Here is a 22,408-nt window from a genome sequence, read left to right as displayed (position 1 = left end):
TTTTATTTTTTTTTTTAAGTTTGAACTTGAAGGTATATTAGTGACCGTGTTGGAAACAGACAGTCCGGAAAAAAAAAAAAAAGAAGAAGAAGAATGAAGTCACGTGATAACAATTAAACTATCGCCATGACAACCGAGAGCAGCCACGACATGCTGTAAACTTCTTAAATTAGTAAGTTTGACATTCACTATGCTGTATGCTACTTTTTCCACGCATTTAAAAATGTACAGCCTCATAGTCTTGTAAAACGCCGAGTTCTTTTATTGTACTTTATTTCTTCGTCTTTTTTATGTACTTTTTTTTGTTTGTTTTTCATAACTTTTAGGGTTTTTTTTTTTTGGTGGGAGAGACACTTGTTCAGGGAGGGCTTTGTTCACTTCTCTGCCGCCAAGGGAAGCAAAGGCAGAGAAAAGTGGCTTCACTGGCTGCGGTGCAGGAATCCGGATATGATGAAAATGTTTTAGACGCAACTGTCCTCAGCAAACTACCGCCACTAAACGTCGAAGGCTGAACGTCGACAGGAGTATTATTGATATTTCTTACACGTCCACAACCTCTGGACAAAGCAGGACTGGGGACAAAGTGGCAACTTAAGTTAAGTTGAGTTAAGTTTTTGGACACTAAGTTACTCTTTCACCCAGTTTCTTGTTTTTCCGTCCCCGGGAAAGAGCTGGAGGAAGGAAGGATGGAAATAAGTCAGATTTGAAGCGAGGGAGTTGTCATGTTTGAAAGGTAAGTTATGCTTTATAAACAACATGTCCGCTTGAGCTATAAACAGCACTTAGCAGGCGTCTGTCGCTTTTTGATACAGAAAAGGGAGTGTGTGCACAAATGGACTGCACATGGAGTCTTTCAGCAAGTTTATGTAAAAAGGCGAGAGAAGGGAAATTTCCACTAAGTTTTTACTGGAGCTCGACGTCACTTTCTCGGTGTGTTAATAAGCAGATGACTTTCTCGAGTTGAGTAATGACCCGCACGGTGTTGCTTTGTGTCTTCAAGCCTGTGCTCACGATGAGACATTGGTTTTCACAGCGCTGAGGGCTGAGGGAAAGGGAGGAACTTCTTCTGCTGTGTGTGTGTCCCAAAAAGACGACTGTCTCATGTCCAAGGAGACCGTCCTTCCTCCGGATGGGCCGGCAGGGCCAGGGAAGGGCCCCCAGCAAGAGACAAATCCCCTGCTGTCAGCTTCGCAAGGTAAGGGCACACAGGGCAGGCCAGAAATCAGTATTGGGGAGGGGGGTTAAGATGTTCCCAGAGCTTCAGCAAGCAGTAATTTATCTATTATTTGATTAAGTGGAAGGATAATAACCCCCAAAGTGTAAATATGTCCAGATCTGCACTGGTTCACATCTAAAAACATAACTCTGCTGTCATAGGGTCTGTCACCTAAATTCTTGTGTTTCCACAAACTGTAAGTGCGTCTGTTTAAGTTCCCTGTGACATGCAAACATTTAAGAATACCCGCAATTCAGTGCATGGCCCATGTGTACATGAAGTTCTCTCTTGTGAATGTTTATGGAGGTTTTTTTTTACTCCATGCAGCCAGTGCACTAGGAGTGAAAATGAGCTTTAAATATCAGTGACATATTCTGTCAAGAACTCATGTTGCTTGTACGGTGAAACATAAGAGAAGTGGTCTGTAACAGAAAGTGAGTCAATGAATGCATTAACAGATTACTGGTGCAGATCAGCTGTTATCAGTCTGCTTGGGACAATATCAGCCTTGTCTTCTTAAATTATATTCATGTGACTTTTAGTATACATCAATATCTGTGCTCCAGTGTTAAGCCTTGATAATGTTTTTGCTTTTTTCCCCCCTCAATAAAGTCTGAAGGAACGCCCTGGTGACTATTAACAGCAACCACAGCCAATTATAGTTTTTAATTAACTTTCTAGTTGCCCCTAAGATTATCACATGTAAAATAAGCTTACCCCCACACCCCCTTTTCATTTTTCTTCAAACAAGCAATGAACCGTTAACCATCCTATTTATACCAAGCATCATTATGGCACTGTCAAAAAATAGCAAAGTAGGACAAAGTAAGCAATCACTGGGGCTGCTGGATTGCGAATGGATTTTTGCTGGACCTTCAGAGGTGCTTGCAGTAAAGACTGAATTTCCCCTCTCAGGGGACTGTGGATGTACTGAGAATAGACCAATTTATTTCTAACTGTGATCACTAAATACTGCAATGCATCACAGAGCACTGCTGCTAACGTAACTGCCGCTGCCATACATCAGCACCAAGCTGAGATATGTGCCATCTCTATCTAGAGCTGCTGGCCTACAGCCGTCCATTCCACTCCTCCATCCATTACTGCTTACAAACAGAGAGTGCTGTAGCATCGGAACAAACACATCAGGCTTTGGTAAACATGATTGTTGGGTTTTGCTGAGTCGTTCTTCATCGTTTTTCCTTTGGGATCACAGCAAAAGTGACTCAAGACACAGTATGTTACTGAAAAACTCAAAAGCTGTGAGAAAAACTGTGGGCATCTGGCACCAGACCAGTGAATAAAGTAATTGTGGAAGGTTTATTTACTGAACAAAGCAGCAGTGTGCAATGAGCAAAGCGTCAGCGAGTCTTGAAGTCAAAAAGACTGAAGACGCGGCTTAGAGAGATGAGTGAGGCTGTCTCTTGTGTTTTTGCGCAGCTATCAGGCCTAGAATTTTTGCCCGCATACTTTTTCCAATTTAGATGAATGCAGCCTTTATGGCAGTAAAAAGAAGCTTGGCAGGTAGAGCACACCCGGGAGCAGAAAGAGAGAAAATGAGATCCAGAGCTCTGGCAAGGCCTTTACCTGAACCGCCCCACCATGTTGTGCAACCATTTGCCAGCGGCCTGTGTTTTTTCTGGCAAAAATAGGGAGAATGGCCTCTGCACCCCTGTCTCGTCCAGCTGTCCCTGATATTTTGTCCACTGTGGCTGACCCTGCAGTAAAAGTTTACCTCTGTTTGTGGAGGAATGGCTGTAATACATGTAGTCAATACGCAGCATAGTATTTTGCTCCTTTACTCTGTGTGCAACGGGTTTTCCTTCTTCAACCATGTTTAACATTAAATGCTTGTGACCCTAGATGCTTGTGACAGTGAATCATCAGGAAGAACACCGTCTCCCAGGAAACCAGCCACTGAAGGACAAAGTCACGTGACAGACGAGAAGCCTAATTATTGCGAGCCTGTAAGAAGTAAGTTTTAACGACCTGGGAAAGCTGTGGGCGGACAGCAGGATATCTTGGTGTTATTTGTAATGACAAACAACGAGCCGTTTAATTGGAGACAGTGAAAATGATTAACATATTCTGCTTTCATAGTCAGATGGTTGAACTTAACTGCAGTAGGTGTTTAGCAATGTTTAATCTAACATTTAAATAATTTCATCCTTTTTTATGAACATGGTCCAGCTGTCAAGAATAGTTGTTGTTATGACAGCTGCACAGTGTACATGCACAAGACAGGGTTAGTTGGCCAACTAAAATATTAGCTTCAGTGTTTCCAATTAAAGTAATATCAAGATAGCACCAAGGTCTCTTGGCAAATGAGTGGAAATGTGCCTGCCCTCCCACTCTACCATAAAGGCCAAATCTTGGCTCATTTCTCCGTTTTTGCCTCTCCTTCCAACCCTCAGCCTTGTGTTTTGGAAGTAGGGAAATCCTGTTTGTGGTTCTGGCATTTGCTGTCTTAACACACTGATTGCATCTTAACCACAATGTTTTTACCGCTTACCAAACATTTACCTATTGGACAAGAGTTGCGCCAACTGCCAGAGGCATTTTCCTGTTGAACAGTCTCTTCAGTCACAGTATTGAAGGGGTATATTATTCCTACCATTAATGTACCCTACCAGTAACATGTGTTTTAGAGTTTAAAATCGTGGTTTTTCTTTTTTTTCTGTTTTTTATTATCTGATTTTATAACTTGGCAAACTTTGGAAGCCTGTATTGTAACTCTGAAATAATCACACTGATTTATGCAAATATCCTGATACAGGGAGGTCTTACCAACAATTATTTGACATTGAACTGCTTGAGCTATTAGCAGGTCTAATTAAGTGTAGATGCTCTCTTGTTCAGCAAAGTGAGTTGATACTGAGCTGTGGATTGCAGGTCACAAAAAGAAAACTGGCTAAAAGTTGTGTGTGTGTGTGTGTGTGTGTTTTATTGTTCCTAAGAAGAGTGAGATATGTCAGCAAAGGCTAATAGCAGCTGATTGCTTCCATCCATGTAAGTGCCTAGCTATAATAAGGATTGTATTTGCATTTGATATAACAGTTCTTTTGTTTCCAGGTTGTTAACTTTTCCAGGGTGCCTTTTTCTGCCTTTTTTTTTTTTTTTGGTATTAAGCTTAATGACTTGCCAGTGGCTTGTTTACTAAACCAGCAAGGAAAAAGATTCAATTGCAAAAAAAAAAAAAGAAAAAGGATTTTCTGTCAAGAGGTCTTTTTTTAGCTTGGCTGGTATTTGGAGTATTGCACTTCTGGAGGGAGGCACTTCTTTCATCTCAGCAGATAAGCCCGTGTGACAACAGTTTTGCATTGTAATTGCACCCCCCCCTTCACCCCCAAAAGCACCCACACTGATACGCACACACACAAACTGTCTGGTAAGGGAATTTTAGGGGGAGTAAGATATGCTTCTTCTCTTTTCATAGAGTTACAGTAACATAACACAGTCATGTCACATAAAGACGAAACCCCAAATTTGTGCTATGATGATCTTTGTAGAAGTTTTATTTACCTGTCTTTGTGTTTGTGTTTGTGGTTAAATCAAAGATGGAAATTCTTACATTTTCTGCAGCTCAGCTTATCCTATTTGTTTCATAGAGCAGTCTCACTGTGGTTTTGTTTGTTGAGGTGACCAAGCAGACTGCTTCTGGCAGGGGTAATTTAGACTCCTCTAAAGGAGACAGGAAACAGGAAATCAATAAGAAATCATCTGCTTGCCTACATCCTGACCCTGGCTGTTTTTTTTTTTTTTTTGCCCTTCTGTCCGATTTAAAGCTTTTGTATAGTATGTCCATAGTGACTTTTCACAACAAGAGGAAGCCCATTGTAATGCTGTAATAACAGCACAGATCCTATTTCATTTATGATAACGTTGTTATGACAAGTTGTCTTTTTAGCTAGTGAGTCCTCTTTAAAACAGGAAGGTAAACATGGCAGTGGTTCCACAGTGACTTAAAGCTGTTCTTTGTGGAGCACAGCGTACAAGTTCAGGAGTAACTTAATCTTCCCACAAAATTGCAAAAATAAATCATTAGATGTGTGTAAAAAGTTGGACTGTCTGAAATTGTTGTTTCAAAAATTCACATGGTAAAAAAGCTGAAGTGCTGTTGCCCACAGGCTTGTTATAGAAAAAAAAAAAAGTGCCCTTCCTGTAAGACCTTTGTCAATGAACGGTTCCTCTGTGGCTCTGCCATCCTGGGGGAGGAGGGAGGATCTTATGGGGGAGACCAGACATTCCTCAAGAGACCGTTCTGGGTTTTCAAGCAGCTGATATCTCCTGCAAACAGGGCCTTAGCTTTCCAGTCCCTGCCTTGAAATAAATTGCTACCACCTAGGACCAGTTTTAGGAGTTTAATCGTCACATTATTCACCAGATTGTCAAATACTTAAAAAAAAAAAAAAAAAACTTCCATGGTTGATAAAGACGACCTTACTAGCTTCTAAAGAACAGGTCTGTTTTTTTTTTTTTTTATCTCAGGGAAATTCTATAGTGGAAAAGGAAGGTCAAATAACATGACTCTTTCTTTTTTTTTTAAAGAAGACATTATTCTGACCTTTGTGTGAATCCCTGATTGGGCTCTTTAGTGGCACACTTTCAAGGTTATTACCTGTGTGCAAAATTGACCTTTCAGAAGTGAATTTGTGACCCCTAGTAAATGAAATAAAAGGGATTGTTTAATGGGAGAGCGTCTCATACTTACACCTGTCTTGCAAGAACAGATTCCTTGACAGTGCAACAACTAAGATTCATATACAGAGCTATAGTGTCATGACAGTAGACAGTTGGTGGAGTTAGTCTGAGATAAAATAAAGGGCAAGGGCCTCGTCATCATCATTTTCATCATCAGCTCTGAAATATTTTTGTTGCCTAAGTGTTGAATCAACCACCTCAGACTGTCACACTTTGCTTTGTGCATATTCCAAAGTTACTTAAGTACTTTAAGACTTTTTAACCCAGGATGTTTTTTTTTCAGCTATAGGAACTGCATGGTGATTGTTGTAATGCAGAATTCATATCTTTATTGTAATCCTCAGAGCCCTGTCTCTGCAGAAATAATGTGTCTAAAGCATAGACCTATTATAAACTGAACCGTAATTTTCAAGTGATTACTTACCAGTGGGTCATGGAATCAAAAACTGTATAAATAGGGTGAAATGCTAGTGTAGGGGTTGATTAAAATGGCCATTGTAATTCTACCTCTGTTGTAATTATTTTCTCATTGTCTTGGTGCAGATAGATTTCATATGGGAAATTTCAAGTGTGTTAATTAGCATATTTTACCCGAAGTGCCCGAGCCTATTCACTGTTAATTTTTTTTTTTTGAAGATATTCAAAATACTTGAGCCAAATGATTAGATATGCATACCTCAGTTCATGAACTGAAGTCTTTTAAGTGCTTATGTTAGATACAAGGCAACATGTATGGATTTTGATACTGGAGGAGGAGTGTGTTTTTTTTTCTTCATTGCAGAGAACTTGAATATTCAGAGTAATCTTTCCAAGTCCTTTTAACACCAATTGACCTTTGTCTCTAAATGGTTCCTGTGCAGCACAGTTCTGCAGTGGTAGAAAAGGTAGTCAGATCTTTTACTTTAATGAAAGTAGCAATAACACGTGCACCATTTAAAAATACTCCAGAAAAGTCCCCAAAAGAAAATTCTTGAATTCAACATTTTAACTATATGAAAGTTTAGAGGTATTATTAGCTAAATTTATTACATGGATGGACTAATTTATTGTTATAGTTTCTATAACATTTTATAGAAACTACAACTGTTTTATAGTGCATTTTTATAATATACACAGTGCATAGATAAAACCCAGTTCCCTTTATCTTCTTTATCTTATTTTACCTGTCTGTTTAGCACAGGTGAGATAAGTGAGCTGCTCTGCTCATGTTTACCATCTCCCAAACCAATGCCACACAAGTCAGTGCCTTTCACAAGCTACTCACAGAGAGAAGAGAGAGAGAAAAAAAATCAGCTAGTTCAAATGAGAGCAGCGCAGGGGGGATTACTTGGCCTCTAACAGGGTTTTGGCTCCAACATTAAGGTTAAAACCCTTTTCTATTACTGAGATCTCTGCTGATGTTGCCCCCGCCAGCCCCGACCCCCTCGAGCTTCCAGCTCCTTGCCCCCTTCGTGTTTGCAGGTTCAGTGCCTCTCTGCTAGGTCATTCTGTCAGGCCCCCTGATCAGTGAAGGGTGACCGGGGACCAGGGAATGGCTCCCGTCCAGGCACGCAGACAGCCACAGCCAACACGGGCCCCGATGAGTGCAATACACCCCTGCCCCTCCTCTTTTTCAGGCTAGAGCTAAAATCGATACAGGCGTCTCCGTGTTTAAAAAGCCACTCAGAGGCAGACGAGCAACTCTGTCTCAAAGGCTGATCTCTCAGCTTAAGGCCTTGATTGGCATCCCGAAGATGTGAGGCGCTGACCCACAGCTGTCCCATTAGAAGAGGGTTAATGTCGAGATTGATACTGAGCAAATAAAGGAACTAGGTATGTGGGTATTTTGATAGACTGTCTATCCCCTCTCTGACCCAGAGAACAGACCTCAGCTGTATTTTGGCTTTTAGGGAGTGGTAGCGCAACTGCCTGATCCTCATCTCTGACTCCAATAGTGGCAGCTTGCACACTGTATTTATTTGGCGTGTGTGGTTGTCCCTGCGTCGGCTGCTTTGCATGTGTATGCCTTTTGAGTATATGTGCACAAGTACCAATGTGCGCATGTGCAAGTCTGCGCGCCTGCCGTTGAATTTCAAACGAATGAGTTTCCTGTGGAACTTCTACTTCAGCTAGAATATTTTGAAGCCGGTGGAATATTTGAGTCATCGATGTAACTGAAACTGAAAATACCCCCATTCCCCTCCTTCCCTCCCCCTTTCCTCCCCTCCTGTTCACTCTTGCTCTGTTGCTCAGTTTTTGTTTTTGAGTCATCAGCGAGGAGAGGGTGGAGCACGTTTTTGGAGTATGGAGCCTGGCAGCTCCCTCAGGCCTGCTCTGAGTCACGTCATAATTGATCTTTCTAGAAATTGTGGTAGCTAGCCGCGTAGAGCCTAAATCTGTGCAAGATGTGCAGCTTTTTAAAGATACTGCAGTCGCGCATTTGGCTGTCTTTATACTACACTCTTTCTCCCCTCTTGGATGGTAAGAAACAGATGAGGGAGACTGAAAGGCGTTTGACAAAGCTTAATGCAGAAACAGGCTCGTACAAATTCATCTCGGAAATGAGGAAAGGGAGAGAATAAGGCACCATTTAGTGTCTCTCACAGCTGCCAGGTTGTAAGGCTTTGAACGCTCCTTGATGTCTTGCGTTCTGCTACATTAGTAGCACTCAAATTAGCACCATGACAAATTCCACACAACAGTGGAGAGACCGGAGACTTCTGTGGCCGGAGCTTGGCCGTGAGGGGGTGGGCTGAGTGTGAATGACTTCCCCTCAACGTGATTCATGTAAGAGAAAATGGCATCTCATTGGGAGTTTCAATGATTTAGATAGCAGTCAGACATATTAATCTGGGAAAATGTTCCGTTTTGAAATCAAAGGATAATTGATGACACCCCACCACCACCACCTACCCTCCCCTTCCCATCTCACACACACACATCTACACACACCTTAACCAACCTCATGCACTGAATACACTGAGAGGTTCATGTCGTCAAATCAAGCTCTTGTCTTTCAAGTTGCCTTTGCAACTGTAAAATGTAATTAAACAGAACAAGGTCCGAAGGGGGTTATTTTTTCCACTCAATCAGCAGCAAAATTTGAAATTAGGAAACCCCTGACACCCTGCTTCTCTCTTTGCTGGGTGGAGGTGGAAGCAGCGGCGATGGCAGTGGTGGTGCTGGTGGCGTGGGGGGATTGGAAATAATATTAAGCGCTGTCTTCAAGTGTCACTTCCCCTTCAGCAGGTTGGAGGAGCCAAATTTGAATGACTGTCACAGCAAATTAAAACAGGGTGGAAAATAAGTATGTCACCACTGACTGGCCTGGAATGGGATAGAAATACAGACAAAAATGTGATGTTTCCTGCTTAACTGAGATGCTACACAATATGATCAGCCTTGACAGGTGAAGACAGCTAATAGAGTTCTGTTGCAGGGTACCATAACACACCCACACACACACACACACACATGCAGAGCATGTCACTTTTGCTGATGAATATCCAATATCAGAGCAAGTAATTTAGCTATCCTCAGCGGCCATCATCATCTGTGCAGCCATCATCATCATTTTACCTTGGATAAATACAAAACACTATGGGTGTGTGTTAACTGACAGGGCCAGGATTGCTGTGTGATGTCCAGAGTCACTTTTTTTTTTCATATCTGCTGGAACAGGTGACATTTCTGTTAGCCCGTGTCAGGTTGCTAACCACTCTATGTAAACGCACAAGACAAGACATGCACTGACTTGGCGTGGTACCCACATATTTACACTACAGGAGGCTAATTTTATGATCACATGCTCGTTCTTGGTTGCCAGTTGACATGGTCAATTTACTCTCATTTCATACTGCTGATACCTGCATTATATTGACACTAATCACAATTAGTTTTTTTTTTTGTGGTAGTTGTGATGGGACACTTCAATGATGATCCTTGAGTCGCTTGTCAGTTCCTTCCAACGTGTTCTTCTAGACAATAAAGGAAGTCCTTGTCCCAGAGTTTGGAAGGTCAAACGGTAAACGAGGCTTTGATACGCCTAAGGAAAATTTCAATCAGAGGCCTTTGTAATAACATTCATTGTACTATTTTCCTGCGTTTCTGTGTCCCTCTCACTCTCTCTGCAGTATAATTCCCCTGGTTTTGCGTCTATAAATATGGACAGGGAAGATGTATAATTTCTAATGAGAAAATATATCCCTTTGGATTGAAAGGCAGGAGCTGTTCCACGTGCAGCTGTTTGTTAGGAGGAGAGATGATACCTCAGGCTGTTTTGGCAGAGAGAGGAGGGGGTGGCGGCGGTGGTGGTGGTAAGAGGAGTCTGGCTAGGTCATTGCACATTTACAAATTAGCATTTCAATCATGCAGGTACATGGCCAGTCGAGCAGAAAATATACATGTTTTTCTAATACGAGGCACAAAAAGATAAACAAAACACTGGCTGTGTTAGTAGAATTAGCATTTCAGAGCTAACCGCTATGTATTCTGTGTGTTTCTGTTTAGGACACGTAACTAAAAATAAAGGCGTCTCTTCTGCTCTCGTATTCCATTCAGTGTTAACTCACCAACTCGCAGCATTGTGTAATAACGGCTATTAGGAGATGAATACAAGATCTGGATTGTGGTGTTTATTTGGCTGACATGATGTGACATTTGAATAACTGTATGCTCTCTATGATGGGCATTCTAATAAGCCTAGGCAAACACCTTTCGTCTTCTTCTCCCTCTTTCTCTCTGTCTCAGGGGCATTAATATTAAAAAGGACTGAGCTTTAGAAACACAGAGCTTGTGTAGTTGTTCCGCTCCCTGCTTTACCTGCGACTCTCGGCGTAGCGGTGTGCAAATGAGAATCTCCATACTGCCCTGTTTGACCTCTGTGTTATATTTTCATGTTCTTGACTATTTTAGAATTCTTGTTTATACAGCTCTGTTTCAGTTGACATGCATGCATATTCCTTCCTGGTAGGTCTGCCTCTGTATGTGTGTGTGTGTGTGAGATCCAGTAGGCGTGTGACATATATATATATATATTTATATAAATATATATATACTCCTTCTTTCTTCTGTCTTTTGGGTGCAATTTCCAGCTCCCTCCTGTAGGACCTATTTTCTGTGACAAAAACGGAGGTGTTTATATACTCAGTTTTACATACAGAGCGATCCCCCGCACAGCTCTGGCACAGCTCCAGCGCTCTCCAGGCACTCCGGTGCTCAGTCCCTGTGTGGCGCAGCCACTGAAGACTCAGTGACAAATGGCAATTATATTTGTGTGTTCTTCATGAATCCATCAAACACTGGCCTTTTAAAAATGCTCCCCAGATATTTGAGGCTGTCAGCTACTAGTAGCTGGGACCAAATTGGGATGCTGCTTAGACAGTCAAGAACTACTCACCCCCTAGTTTCCCCTGTGATGTGTGTGACAGCGTGTGTAGGGGAATACCATGTTTTATTCAACTACAAATGTACACTCTCAACAGTTGTTGATGTGCTAGAAATAGGGCGGTTACAAGTCCAATTTGAAGTGTGCGTGTGTATGTGTATGTGCGTCCAGTTGTTCCTCTTGAAACATGGTGTTTTAATGCAACCTGTCAGGCTGTGTGCATTCGCTTATCTCAGGACACCTACCCATCTCTACAAGCTTGTGGCAACCGCACAACTCTTCCGATTTTTTTTTTTTTTTTCAAACTTGCTGGGAATTGTTCAAATCAAATTTTGATGCTGCTTGTGTTTCCTGCTGTGTTATAGGAACAGTGCAGTAGCAGTGCGCCTCTGTTGCTCCGTCAGGATTTACAAACAGGCGCAGCTCATATTTGCATAAATCACTTGAATCCTCAGATGTGAAATCAAACTTTATGTTCAAAAACTTCTTTACAGCATCATGTTTTATTGAAATTATGAAGTCCCAGTAAAAAGCTCATAGAAGTTTTATGCACACTTCTAAAATGTCTACAATACAGTATAATTCACAGTCTGATTAATTTGAATTGATTAATACAATGCAAAATGCACAGTGACTGTTCGATATATTTCAAAGTGGACGTGATGAAGGCGGGCTTTTTCCTGAATCTATATTGTGTGCAGTTTTACAGTATGCACTGAAAAACTAAATGCTCTTTAGGAGATAGCCAGAACACATTTTTCTTTCAGTGCACCGCATGTACAGTGAAAGTTTTTGATTCCCCAACTTCCCGACCTAGCACAATTCCAACAGGACTTAGTGTATTTCTGCTTTTTCTCATTATGTCTTCATTTGTCTCATGGTGACTGTACAAGTCTGTCATTGCCATCTTTGACAGTATCATCATTATCGTGATCAATGATTATGAATATTTTTCCACTGTGTCTATTCATCTTAGTCACTGTGTTCATCAGGATAAAAATAAAGACTGTGCGACTGTGTAAAAACTATCCAAGAACCTGCCGCTGAAGCGCACCACTCTGCAGGATTGAACCACTTTTTTAGGGCTTTGCAGTCGCTGCTTATGTTCTCTGGGTTTTACGTGGTGGTTTCTTAATAACTATTTGTACTTTGGTAAATTGAAGGCTTGACTTCCTCAAAAGGAAAGGTAATTATGCCTCCCAGTCTACTTTGGCCTATTTGTGCATGAACGTGTATTTGTGTGTGAGTCCATGTGGCTAGTTCGCTTAACCTAAATGGGGAAAAACGACTGTGTTATTACGCAAGATACTATGGGTGATTGATTTGTTAAGGAACTGTCATCCTCTAGTGAGTGATTGAAGAGTTTGATGTGTTGTATTGACTTCCTAATACTCAAGAAACAGGTGAATTATCATTACTGTTCAGTGTTAGCTGCAAATTGTGTCATGTTTGTGTGTGTATGGGGTCTTTGCAAATGAGTTTGGACCAGTTAATCATTAACTGCAGAGAGGGATTTCCCCTGTCAGCCCCATTAATGTCAGCCGGTGTTTTTTGTGTTAACACATCAAAGTGTGAGGCTACATCTGAGGAATCAAATAATGTAAAAAAAAAAAAAAAAAAAGAAAGAAAGAACAAAGTGTTTTAATTTCTTTTATAATTTTTGTAAGAGTGAATCTAAGAAAATAAATTTGCCAACAGTAGTCAACCCATCTTCAGGACGTGGAAAAAGGACAAAAGTAACAGAGTAAGTTGCACTTGCTGTTTGTTTATTCCTTGAAATATCTTTTGTAATTCTTGGTGATGAAAACCTAGTTTAGTGACTGACAGAACTGAACTGATCAGTATAATGTGACACTGTTTTCAAAGATCTGAAATTCATTTTGAAAGAACACCTTTTCAGACACCATGGTAAGGCGGAAATCATCCTGGGCCACTCCAATAAAGGACACTGTGTTAATGTTTGGGAAGCTCTGTGGTGTGTGTGTGTGTTCCTTTTCTTTCTTTATGATATTGTTTGGCCCGGATTAAAAAAAAAAAAAACTGCAGTGGGGAAAAAAAGAAGTGAAAAACATAGACAGTTGCAGCTGTCAGGGGTAAAACTGAAGAACAACAACAGATGTAGCCTGCTCTGAGTCTCCTTGTTAGCAAGCTTTAGTCTCCCCTCACATTGTCATGGGCAGGCTGCAAGGCTTTTGGAGAAGAAAATCCATCAACCTGGTCTTAAATCACTGCATAATGAATTCTATCGTGTGCTACCCAGTTGTCTAATTCGAATTGCATGGAATCCTGATCCCTAAAGTCTATATTTGTTTATCAGAGCAGCATGCAGAACCATGAATGAGGAGAAAGCAAAACCCAGTGTGTGTATTTAATTGCTTTGTTTTACATCCACATTCACGTCCGGCCTCTCCCAGGGTGATGTGTTGTTAAAAAGCGCAAGGCCCGATTCCCACACTCTCTCCCGCTCTTGTTAACTGTAATTGCACTTGTTGGTGAGCTGACAGAAAGAAAATAGAGATGGAAAGAAATTACCAGCACCATATTAAGTTCCATGTTTGCATCCACTTTGGAAAATTTGTTGATTTTTGGACAGCTGCAAAGCACTTAGAACAAGCCAGCGAGCACTATACAGCTGGTACATGAGGCAGAGTTCAGTTTGGTAGTGAAGATACCATATATTCAATGTATATAAAGAAAGTATGGAATAGAAAAAAAGTATGGTTCACACAGGCAAACTTAAAAAGAGATGAATAATTCACAAAATCTCAAGTTAACCATGCACTGGCGGCGTGTGCACATGTACAGTGGCTCTGATGTGGAGGGAAGGTAATGTAGGAGTAACTCCCAGTAGAGCTGAATGTGCAGGTGTTCCTCTCAGTAAAATGCCATCTCCTTTGCTCACTCACATCCTTCGCCTTCTTTCTTATCAGACAGGTCGCTGTCTCCTGACTTTCTGTGGCTGTCACACATACATTTAGAAAGACTAGTTGAGGCCATCTCTGAGCTTTCAGTGGAAAGGAGATCATTACTGTTGCAGACAGCAGCTATTTTGTATATGCACAGTATCACAGGCTCTCTGTCTCTTTTTTACTGTATTAATCTCTCTCTCACACTGTCTTAACTCACCTGGGTACTGCTCCCACAGATGTCTGTCTGCCAACTTGGCTTTTGTGAACCTGTCACATATAAGGTTCCCATATCTCTCCGCTTCTTTCTGTCATTCCGGGTTGAAATGTTTGCCATGTGATCGATATCATCATGTTAGGAAATGGTGGCAAGATTTGCTGAGAATGATTTCGCTGAGAATGGTATCTCCATCGGTGTTCGGTTTGTAAGAACTGAACATCACAGGCTCCAGCGACTTTATATGTGAATAAAAGATATGAAGTGTAAGATGCAGAGAGTGCAGATAAAGTTCTCCTTCAGTTAAAATAAAGTTGCAGCGTTTAGCCCCATAAGGGTGAAAGGAATCCGCAAGTCTTTGTCTTCCATTAAAAAATAGAAACCATAAATGCTAAGTAAGTTATTAAAGTAAACCACTAGTTCCTTTTGGTGCTGTTTTATTTTAGCGTTTGGTAGTGTTTTGTCCTCTACACTCACATCAAAAATTTATATTTCAATAAACAAGCAGTCTTCTGCTTTGTTTCCATATTCAGTTTTATTTGTTTTATATTAAGACCCAGAGCTCGCAGGTGTTTTAGCTGAGTGTATGCATGAAAGATGAGACACTCCAGGGAAATTTAATCACTGAAATATTAATTTAAGTAATTGTACTGAATCCACACAACCAAGTTTTTCCTAAACAGGAATAAAAACAATATCCTTTCTTATTCATGTTTCCCTACAGCTCAACCTCAGTCTGAGTCTCAGCCAGTGCCCTCGGAGCCTGCTGAGGGAGACGCTGCCAAGGACCAAAATGGCTTTCGCCACAACAGCACTGGCACGCCCACGCTGAGTAATGGCAGCGGAATCCACCCTGGCATCGGCGGGGCCGGGGCCACGCGCATATGCTCCTGCGGTGCCAACATCAGCACAGGCACCGTGGGTGGGACAGGCCCTGGCACAAGAGCAGCAGCGACCGCGCCGACTACAGAACAGCCCAGGAAGCAGCCTTCCACACCTGTGTCGCAGAGGATGCAGAAGAAATTAAGGTCCAGCTTGTCAGTCAACAGTGACAGCAGCAGACGCAGCAAAGGCAGTTCCACCGGGTCGCAGAAACCTCCTTTACCAGAGGGTGAGTATCCACACACCAGGTGCTAATGACAGCAAGTAAAGAGAGCACAAACCTGCACACACACACACACACTGACAGCTGATACTCACACTAACTTTTCTAACACTCGTTTGCTTGCATTCTTTTCTCTCTGCATCCCACCTTCTATTTGTTAGGAGTTCATTTTATCTGTAGCAGGGATGTTTCAGGAATTGAGGGCAGTCAGTGCATTTTTAAAATGATTTGTGCTGCTTCAGATACACCAGTGTTCATAAACAGCCTAACTGCACTCCATAAAAACATTTGAGGCTCCTGATTATTTATAACATGATAATCAATCATAAAAGAACACACCAGTCTTCATACCATACCATAAAACATAAATTGGCAGATGGTGTCGTAAAAAAGTAAATAGAGAGAAATTCATGTTGCATTTCTAATGTCTAATAAAATGAACAATTCTATACTGTGCAGCTGTATGTTGTAGGGAAATATAAACATGTTCTCTGACTTGATGGGGGCAAAAGCACTTGATCGAGTCATCCCTAATCTGCAGTCGCACCGTGAAGTGAGAACACCATCAAACCATCACCATCAAAGTGATGTCTGTGTTGAAGGGGCTATTCTAGGGAGGCATTCCTGAAATAATACGTTATAAGATATTGATAATAAATTCTTACCTTCTCTCACCTTTTAATGATAGGAGTGCATGACCTCTCATATTTATCACTCCCGTCAAGCAAATGACATCTTATCCCGCTCCTGTGGTTTTTATTTTCTTTAACAACAAGTCAGAGAGTCCGTTTGCCATGCAGGGAAGCCGTCACTTTGTCAGGTGCAAGGCCGAGGTGAGTCCAGTAATGAAGGCGGTTGGCTGGTCCTTTCCCATTGGGGAGATAGGTGTGATCGTCTAACGAGGCCTGAGAGCACGGGGTGCCTATTAAAAGTCGTGACCAGCCTTCTTCGGGCCCCTCACGGCCCCTCACACCTCTCTGGGCCCTTTCTGGCTCTCCCTACATCCCGTCAGCACCACCCTGGCCCTCATTAACAGGGCCCTGTTGCGTCCCTCCTCCAACTACTGTACTCACTGAGCATGTGTTTGTGGACATGCTTGTGTTCTCTGTCCTTCCATAGCCCACATAATATTACGGTTTAGGCATGATTCTTTAAAATCAAAACTTATTCATCCATCCCAAGGCCTGTGCTGCTTTGTTTTCTGTGGGCTTTAAGTCCAAGGTGAGCCTTAGAGATAAGATGTGCTCTTATGTGTTATTGAATGATTCACAATGTTCAGGCTTAGATATAAGTTTAAATGGAGGAGAAAAGTGGACAGTCAGATCAATGATGATGTATTTGAAATAAACAAAACAAGAAGGCACACATACACATCCACAACACTTTGCGAGTAAAGGTGGGATGCATCCACCAGAGATATTCCAGACACATCATGTTTTCAACATCTTAATTGGTAAAGAACAGACGAGAGAGGGTGGGGAAAAAAATAAAACAGCAGCTCAACAAGTCTGTCTCATTATGGCTTTTGTGTTGCTTATTTGCAGACACGAGAGCTCTCAGAATCAATATGTTCGCTCTCAACTATTTATTTCCCCCTGGAAAACAGCCAAGCTGTTGTGTTTGAATGTTTACACGGATTAACATAATCTGTTTGCCTGTGAAATTAGCCTCCTAAACAGCCCCCTGAACACAGGAAATAAAAGGCGTAAGCTAGCAGGAACTAGCTCTGGGGATTCTGCTGCTCCCTGTGTTTCTTAGCACATGCCGTTGGCACCGAAGCCAATCTGTGATAACACCGCAGCTTCTGAGGAGTCATTTGCCACGCTGCTTTTGTTCAGCAGTGTGGGTTGTCTCAACTCTTGTCATCCAGTTTGTGTTTTTATTAATTGTGTGTAATCAGTTAAGGTCTTCAAGCTGCTTTAGCCTCTTTTAGAGATTTAGGGCCAAGGCCACAGGCGCAGTTTTTCCTGAGCTGTAAACCTAGATGTGTGTTTGTATGTGTTGTGTAAGCCCTAACCCTCTAGCTTTAACTTTTCCCTCAGTCATACATTATAAACAGGCCTACTTTAAAGTGCATGTGGTGGACTTCCACTGTCCAGCTCACATCCTCTACCCCCTTTACCCATGTGTGCCTTCTGTGCATTCCCTTGGCCACCAAGGCTTTGTCTGATCAATCTCTCTCTCTTTATCTTTGTCTGTCCAGCTATCTCTCCCTCTCTCTCCCTCTTTGTGAGTTTGAATGTTTTGCACAGCTTGCCGCTCCGAGGCCCATCCAGCTTGTTTTGTGTCATGCCGCTCCCTTTTTTTTGATGTTAGCTTTCCAGATGTCTCAGACTATTTCCTCAGAGGCGCCGGACGCTGTTTTTGGCCCTGCAAACTCTGGGCTTCATCGCAGCTCGCTGACATTAAACAGGAGCAGTGTCAGTGTGTGCTGCTCTGTCTGTCTGTTGGTTGGTTTCACTCTGTGTCTCTGTCTGCCTTTCTGTCTGTCTCTCTGTTTTCATGGAGATGTGCCTTGCGTCCAGCTCTCTTGTGTACAGTATACGACCCCCCCCCCCCGCTCCCCTTCTTCTTGCTGGCTTCTCTAAGATCCAGACTAATCGCTGGTGTTGAATTATACATCCAAGTGAATAGCTGAGATGGCCGGCCGCTGCTTAATGCCTATGTACTGTGTTTATATCGTATTCACAGTCTACTGTTGCATTCCGAACCCTGGCATGGCTTTACCCTCTGGGTCCTTCAAAGTTTGTTAGGCTGAACTTTGAGGTTTTGTGCATGCTGCTGTGGCCGGGCAGCGTTTATTGCCCTCATTGGCATTTTGTAGTGCTCAGATGACAGTACATTACAGTAGATGCCAGTATAGAATGTGGTATGAGTTTTGTTATGCTAGCATGAAACAAATCCACAGTCTGCCCAGCAGCAATTTACTGCATGTCCACACCAGATGTTCAATAGTGAAGGATTTATTCTCATGCATCTCCCATCACTGCCAGTGTTATGGTCTCAGATAAGGATAATAAGATGCATTCAAACTTCAGGCACCCTCACAGACACACAGACACGTACACACACTTGCTCGTTTCATGTTCCCTTCTCTATCTTGTTTGTATCGCAGCCAGTTAGTGCTTCTGGTCAGCTCTGCAGCCCAGAGCACCGCAAAAATAGGGAGAAAAATCCCCTCTACTTTGATTAATCAAACATGAGCATCCAGCGGTCCTTAGCTTGCCTTCCCATGCCGTCCTCCACACGCTCTTCCTTTCGCTTTTCCTCTAACCCAATCAGTAACAGCCCCTTCTGACAGCTCAAGATGGCCTGATGAAAGTTATGCAAATGTGCCCTGTTTGTAATGCTATTTTTCTGCATCCATCCACATCATGTCTTTTTAACACTCCAAAGCAGTGGTGCTGTGCTGGCCTTGGTTCAAAAGCGAGACAGCTACAAGGAGTTTATGCCAGGTGCACTTAGCGAGTGATATTTCGTATGATTTAGTGACTTGGATACAACTACAGAGGGTCTAGTGTGCAGCAGCTTGATTAATGAGAACATAAATTGTGTGCATTTGTCTCCTGTGTATGAATAAACAATAATAATTAGAAATTAACAGTAAATCCTGTATTTAATCTCACCTTGTGCTCTAAGCACCAACACACTTCAGAGTTTTATTCCACATTAAATATTTTTCTTTTTTTACCATTTGGAAAAGGTTATTTCAACTCTTATGACTGACAAGTTTAGATCAGGTAAAAGAGAATGGGTAAATTGCATCTTTGATTTCATTTAATTACTTTTTATAACACAGATTAAAGAAAAATGAAAGATTAAATTGATCAAATCAAATTAAAATGTTGATTTCAGACTAGAGTTTAAAAAAATGAGAGCTTGGGTACCTTTATATACCATTACTGACAACACTCTGTGTCAGTGGACATTTAGGAGTAAAACTTTACACCTGTCCTGTTTCATTACCTACTCAAACCAGCATAGTAGCATTTTAATGAAATGTATAACTAATTCAACCATTCAGAAACCGTTTTGTGATGGTTAATGGGCACATTGGCAATTTAAAGGGGAACTCTTTATTGCTGTGAAACAACAAGCTTAAACTTGCCACCAGCCACATAAAGTGAAGAGGTTAAATGTTAATCAGAGGTGTGAGCATTGCCAGCATTAATCCAGCTATTTGCCAGGGAGAGACTCTTGGACTTTGCTAATCATCTGTGTGTGAGCAACCTAGCAGTTTGCATGATAATGCCACAATTATTTAACAGTCCGTTAATCAACTGCAGGAGAGGAATTCATTTCTTTGAATTTCTCTTATTTCCTTGATCCCCCCCTGTGTAGTTAGCCCTCACCCTTTTGCCACATACCTACTCTGTAGTGCCTGTCAGCCTGCCAAGCATGCAAGTCCTCTCTCACTCACTCTGCACTGATTTTAATGGGCACTAATATTGCTGAAAATAAAACGTAATATATTTATACGTATTGCGTAATGAAATTCATTTACAGACACATTCAGATTTGTGATTTGTTCTTTTTGACTGATTTATTTTATTCACCTTTTTATTTCACTTTACAATGTTTCACCCTGACTGGTTTGACATGGACCCAGACTGCTGCGTCCACTGCATCTTGGCCTGCCTGTTCTGTGAGTTCCTGACTCTTTGCAACATGGTGGTGGCGCAGGCCTCGTGCGGCGCATGCACATCAGAGGCTTGCTGCTGCTGCTGTTGCACCGACGACCTGGGCGATGACTGCAACTGCCCCTGTGACATGGACTGTGGCATCATGGACGCCTGCTGCGAGTCCTCGGACTGCCTGGAAATCTGTATGGAGTGCTGCGGCATCTGCTTCCCTACATAGGGAGGCCGGTGACGGTGTGGACCAGGGTGTCTCTGTGGGGGAAAACTGGACCCCAGAGGAAAAAACAGAAGGACGCTGCTGCTGCTGTCACTTAGATTTCAGCAACAGAAAGAGGGAACAAGTGTATGAATGTGGGTATGTGTGTGTGTGTGTGAGTGTGTGTGAGTGCATGTGTGTGTGTGATGGTCAGCGTATGTGTTTGTGGATGTCCTTTTATTTGTGATGTATGATGACTGAGTGTGTGGAACAGTATGGTGTGGTTGAGTAAAGCATGCTTTGACAGATGTATTTTGACACTGGGCTTCTCCATCAAAACCAGCTCAGCAGGGGCTAGAAGTAACTCCAGATATATGAACATGTCAGTTAAATATTTAGTTTATAGTAAGTTGTTTCTGTTAAGTATTCTATCCTTTGTGGAAAAATAAGTATTATTACATACTGCCTTTGAAGATTTTATTGTTACATCAGGAATGCTGTCTAATTGTATCTTATCTTGCCTTTTTTTGGGTCATTTTGGTGACGGACATGTTGCGTACACTAAACAAAATGATAACATTTACTCTGTTTTCATTTTCAATACTTCTGTTTTTTTTTTTTTTTATTTGATGCTCAGAAACTGAGGTTGCAGTCTTAATACTGTACAACACTGTAAAAGGTTTATGTGACAGTTCACACATTCTTAGTTGCATACTGTAACGCAAACTTTCTTTTACACATCGTCTACTGTAGCACTGTAGAACAGTTGAAACTGGTGAAATATCAAAGGTGAATCAGGACATTTTATCATCAGCTACTTTCTGACACTAAGGCTAAAGAATGTTTTTGGGACAAAATGCTTATACTTTTCTATTTCAAGCATTTTTTAAAAAAAACTGAAATGACATATTAGTGTTAAACTGCACAAAATAGCTGATCGCTAAATCTTACAAAGTACTGGAATGTCTATGAAAACATTTTTCTGCTTAAGAATCTCATCTCGTACCTCCTGATTTGGCAGTACTTGTAGTCTTGGGTCTACTGGAAACACAGCGCAGTTACATTGTAACACAAAAGGTTGTGACCGGTTCACTGCACAGTTTTCTGCAGTGTTAAGATAAACAATGTCTACAGCTTATGTCGTAATTTCTTTGAAAGCCCTCCTCTAATGTTAGACAGTAATGATTAGGCTTTGTCAGCTGCATATGGTACAAGTGTTTGCTGTGATGCTATTTTATATACATACTGTATAAGTATGACTTGTTGAACTGCACTCTGTTCATGAGGGGTGTGATAAGGAATTAAAAAATGGTGACCCTGGTTGCTATATAAGCGGCTTTCGGGTATCAAGCCCAGTGACTCACAATACAAAAAAGGAATCATGAACTGTCATGTTGAAATGGTAAACTAATGCAGGGTAAAGGCAGTTTTCTTCTCCTTTTTTTCCCCCCCTGTTCCTTAATTCTGTGTGTTTCGAGATGAGGTTGTGGTGAATCACCAGTGGAGTCATTTTCTTGTCTTGGAGATACGCTTTGATGTTGTTTAAGTGATGAAACTTAATGCTGGCCCTCATTAGCACTGCTTGATAAATGGTAACAAAAAATGTCCCTTCGTAATGCCAACAAAGATAATGTGCTGTCATGTACAGCTCATCTTAATGGGGCACTGTTGTTGCGTATAAGGAGGTTGGATGGGCACCTCTGCAGCAGAGAATGTGCAGATAGTAAACCTCATTTTCATGTTTATGACCAACTCAAGCCACAAGTTTCTTATGGCCTAAAGAGTGTCAAGACAACACTATATAGATAATGTGAAGAATTTATCAAAAAGACAACGTGTATACATGTAGCTACAGTAGTTGTCCTCCTATACTATACTGTTATGTTTTTTTTTTTTTTTATTCCGTGCCTTACACTTGATCCTTCTCATTTTCATCTTGATACATAATTTCTTAACTTGGAATTCACAAGTCATTTTATTAGTTTTGTACCTTATCTTCAATCTCAAAGAGAACAGTTTTTAAAAAATAAAACATTACTAAAAGTGAATGAAAGATTGATTG

At 41.5% G+C, this 22,408-nt stretch overlaps 1 protein-coding gene across 1 annotated transcript; it reads left to right on the top strand.

Annotated features, from left to right (window-relative positions):
• Window positions 1-457: 457 nt before the first annotated feature.
• mdfic (MyoD family inhibitor domain containing) lies at window positions 458-22,356 on the top strand. Its single transcript, XM_041030445.1, has 5 exons — window positions 458-733; window positions 1,034-1,195; window positions 3,080-3,190; window positions 15,130-15,516; window positions 20,120-22,356. Exons 2-5 carry the CDS (start codon window positions 1,102-1,104, stop codon window positions 20,368-20,370), a joined length of 843 nt encoding a protein of 280 aa, XP_040886379.1. The 5' UTR covers window positions 458-733; window positions 1,034-1,101; the 3' UTR covers window positions 20,371-22,356.
• The last annotated feature ends 52 nt before the right edge of the window (window positions 22,357-22,408 follow it).

Source organism: Toxotes jaculatrix, chromosome 22 (assembly GCF_017976425.1).
Source record: "Toxotes jaculatrix isolate fToxJac2 chromosome 22, fToxJac2.pri, whole genome shotgun sequence".
NCBI classification, from domain to species: domain Eukaryota; kingdom Metazoa; phylum Chordata; class Actinopteri; family Toxotidae; genus Toxotes; species Toxotes jaculatrix.
The sequence above is the reverse complement of the archived record's forward strand: the minus strand, read 5'-3'. Positions and strand labels throughout refer to the sequence as shown.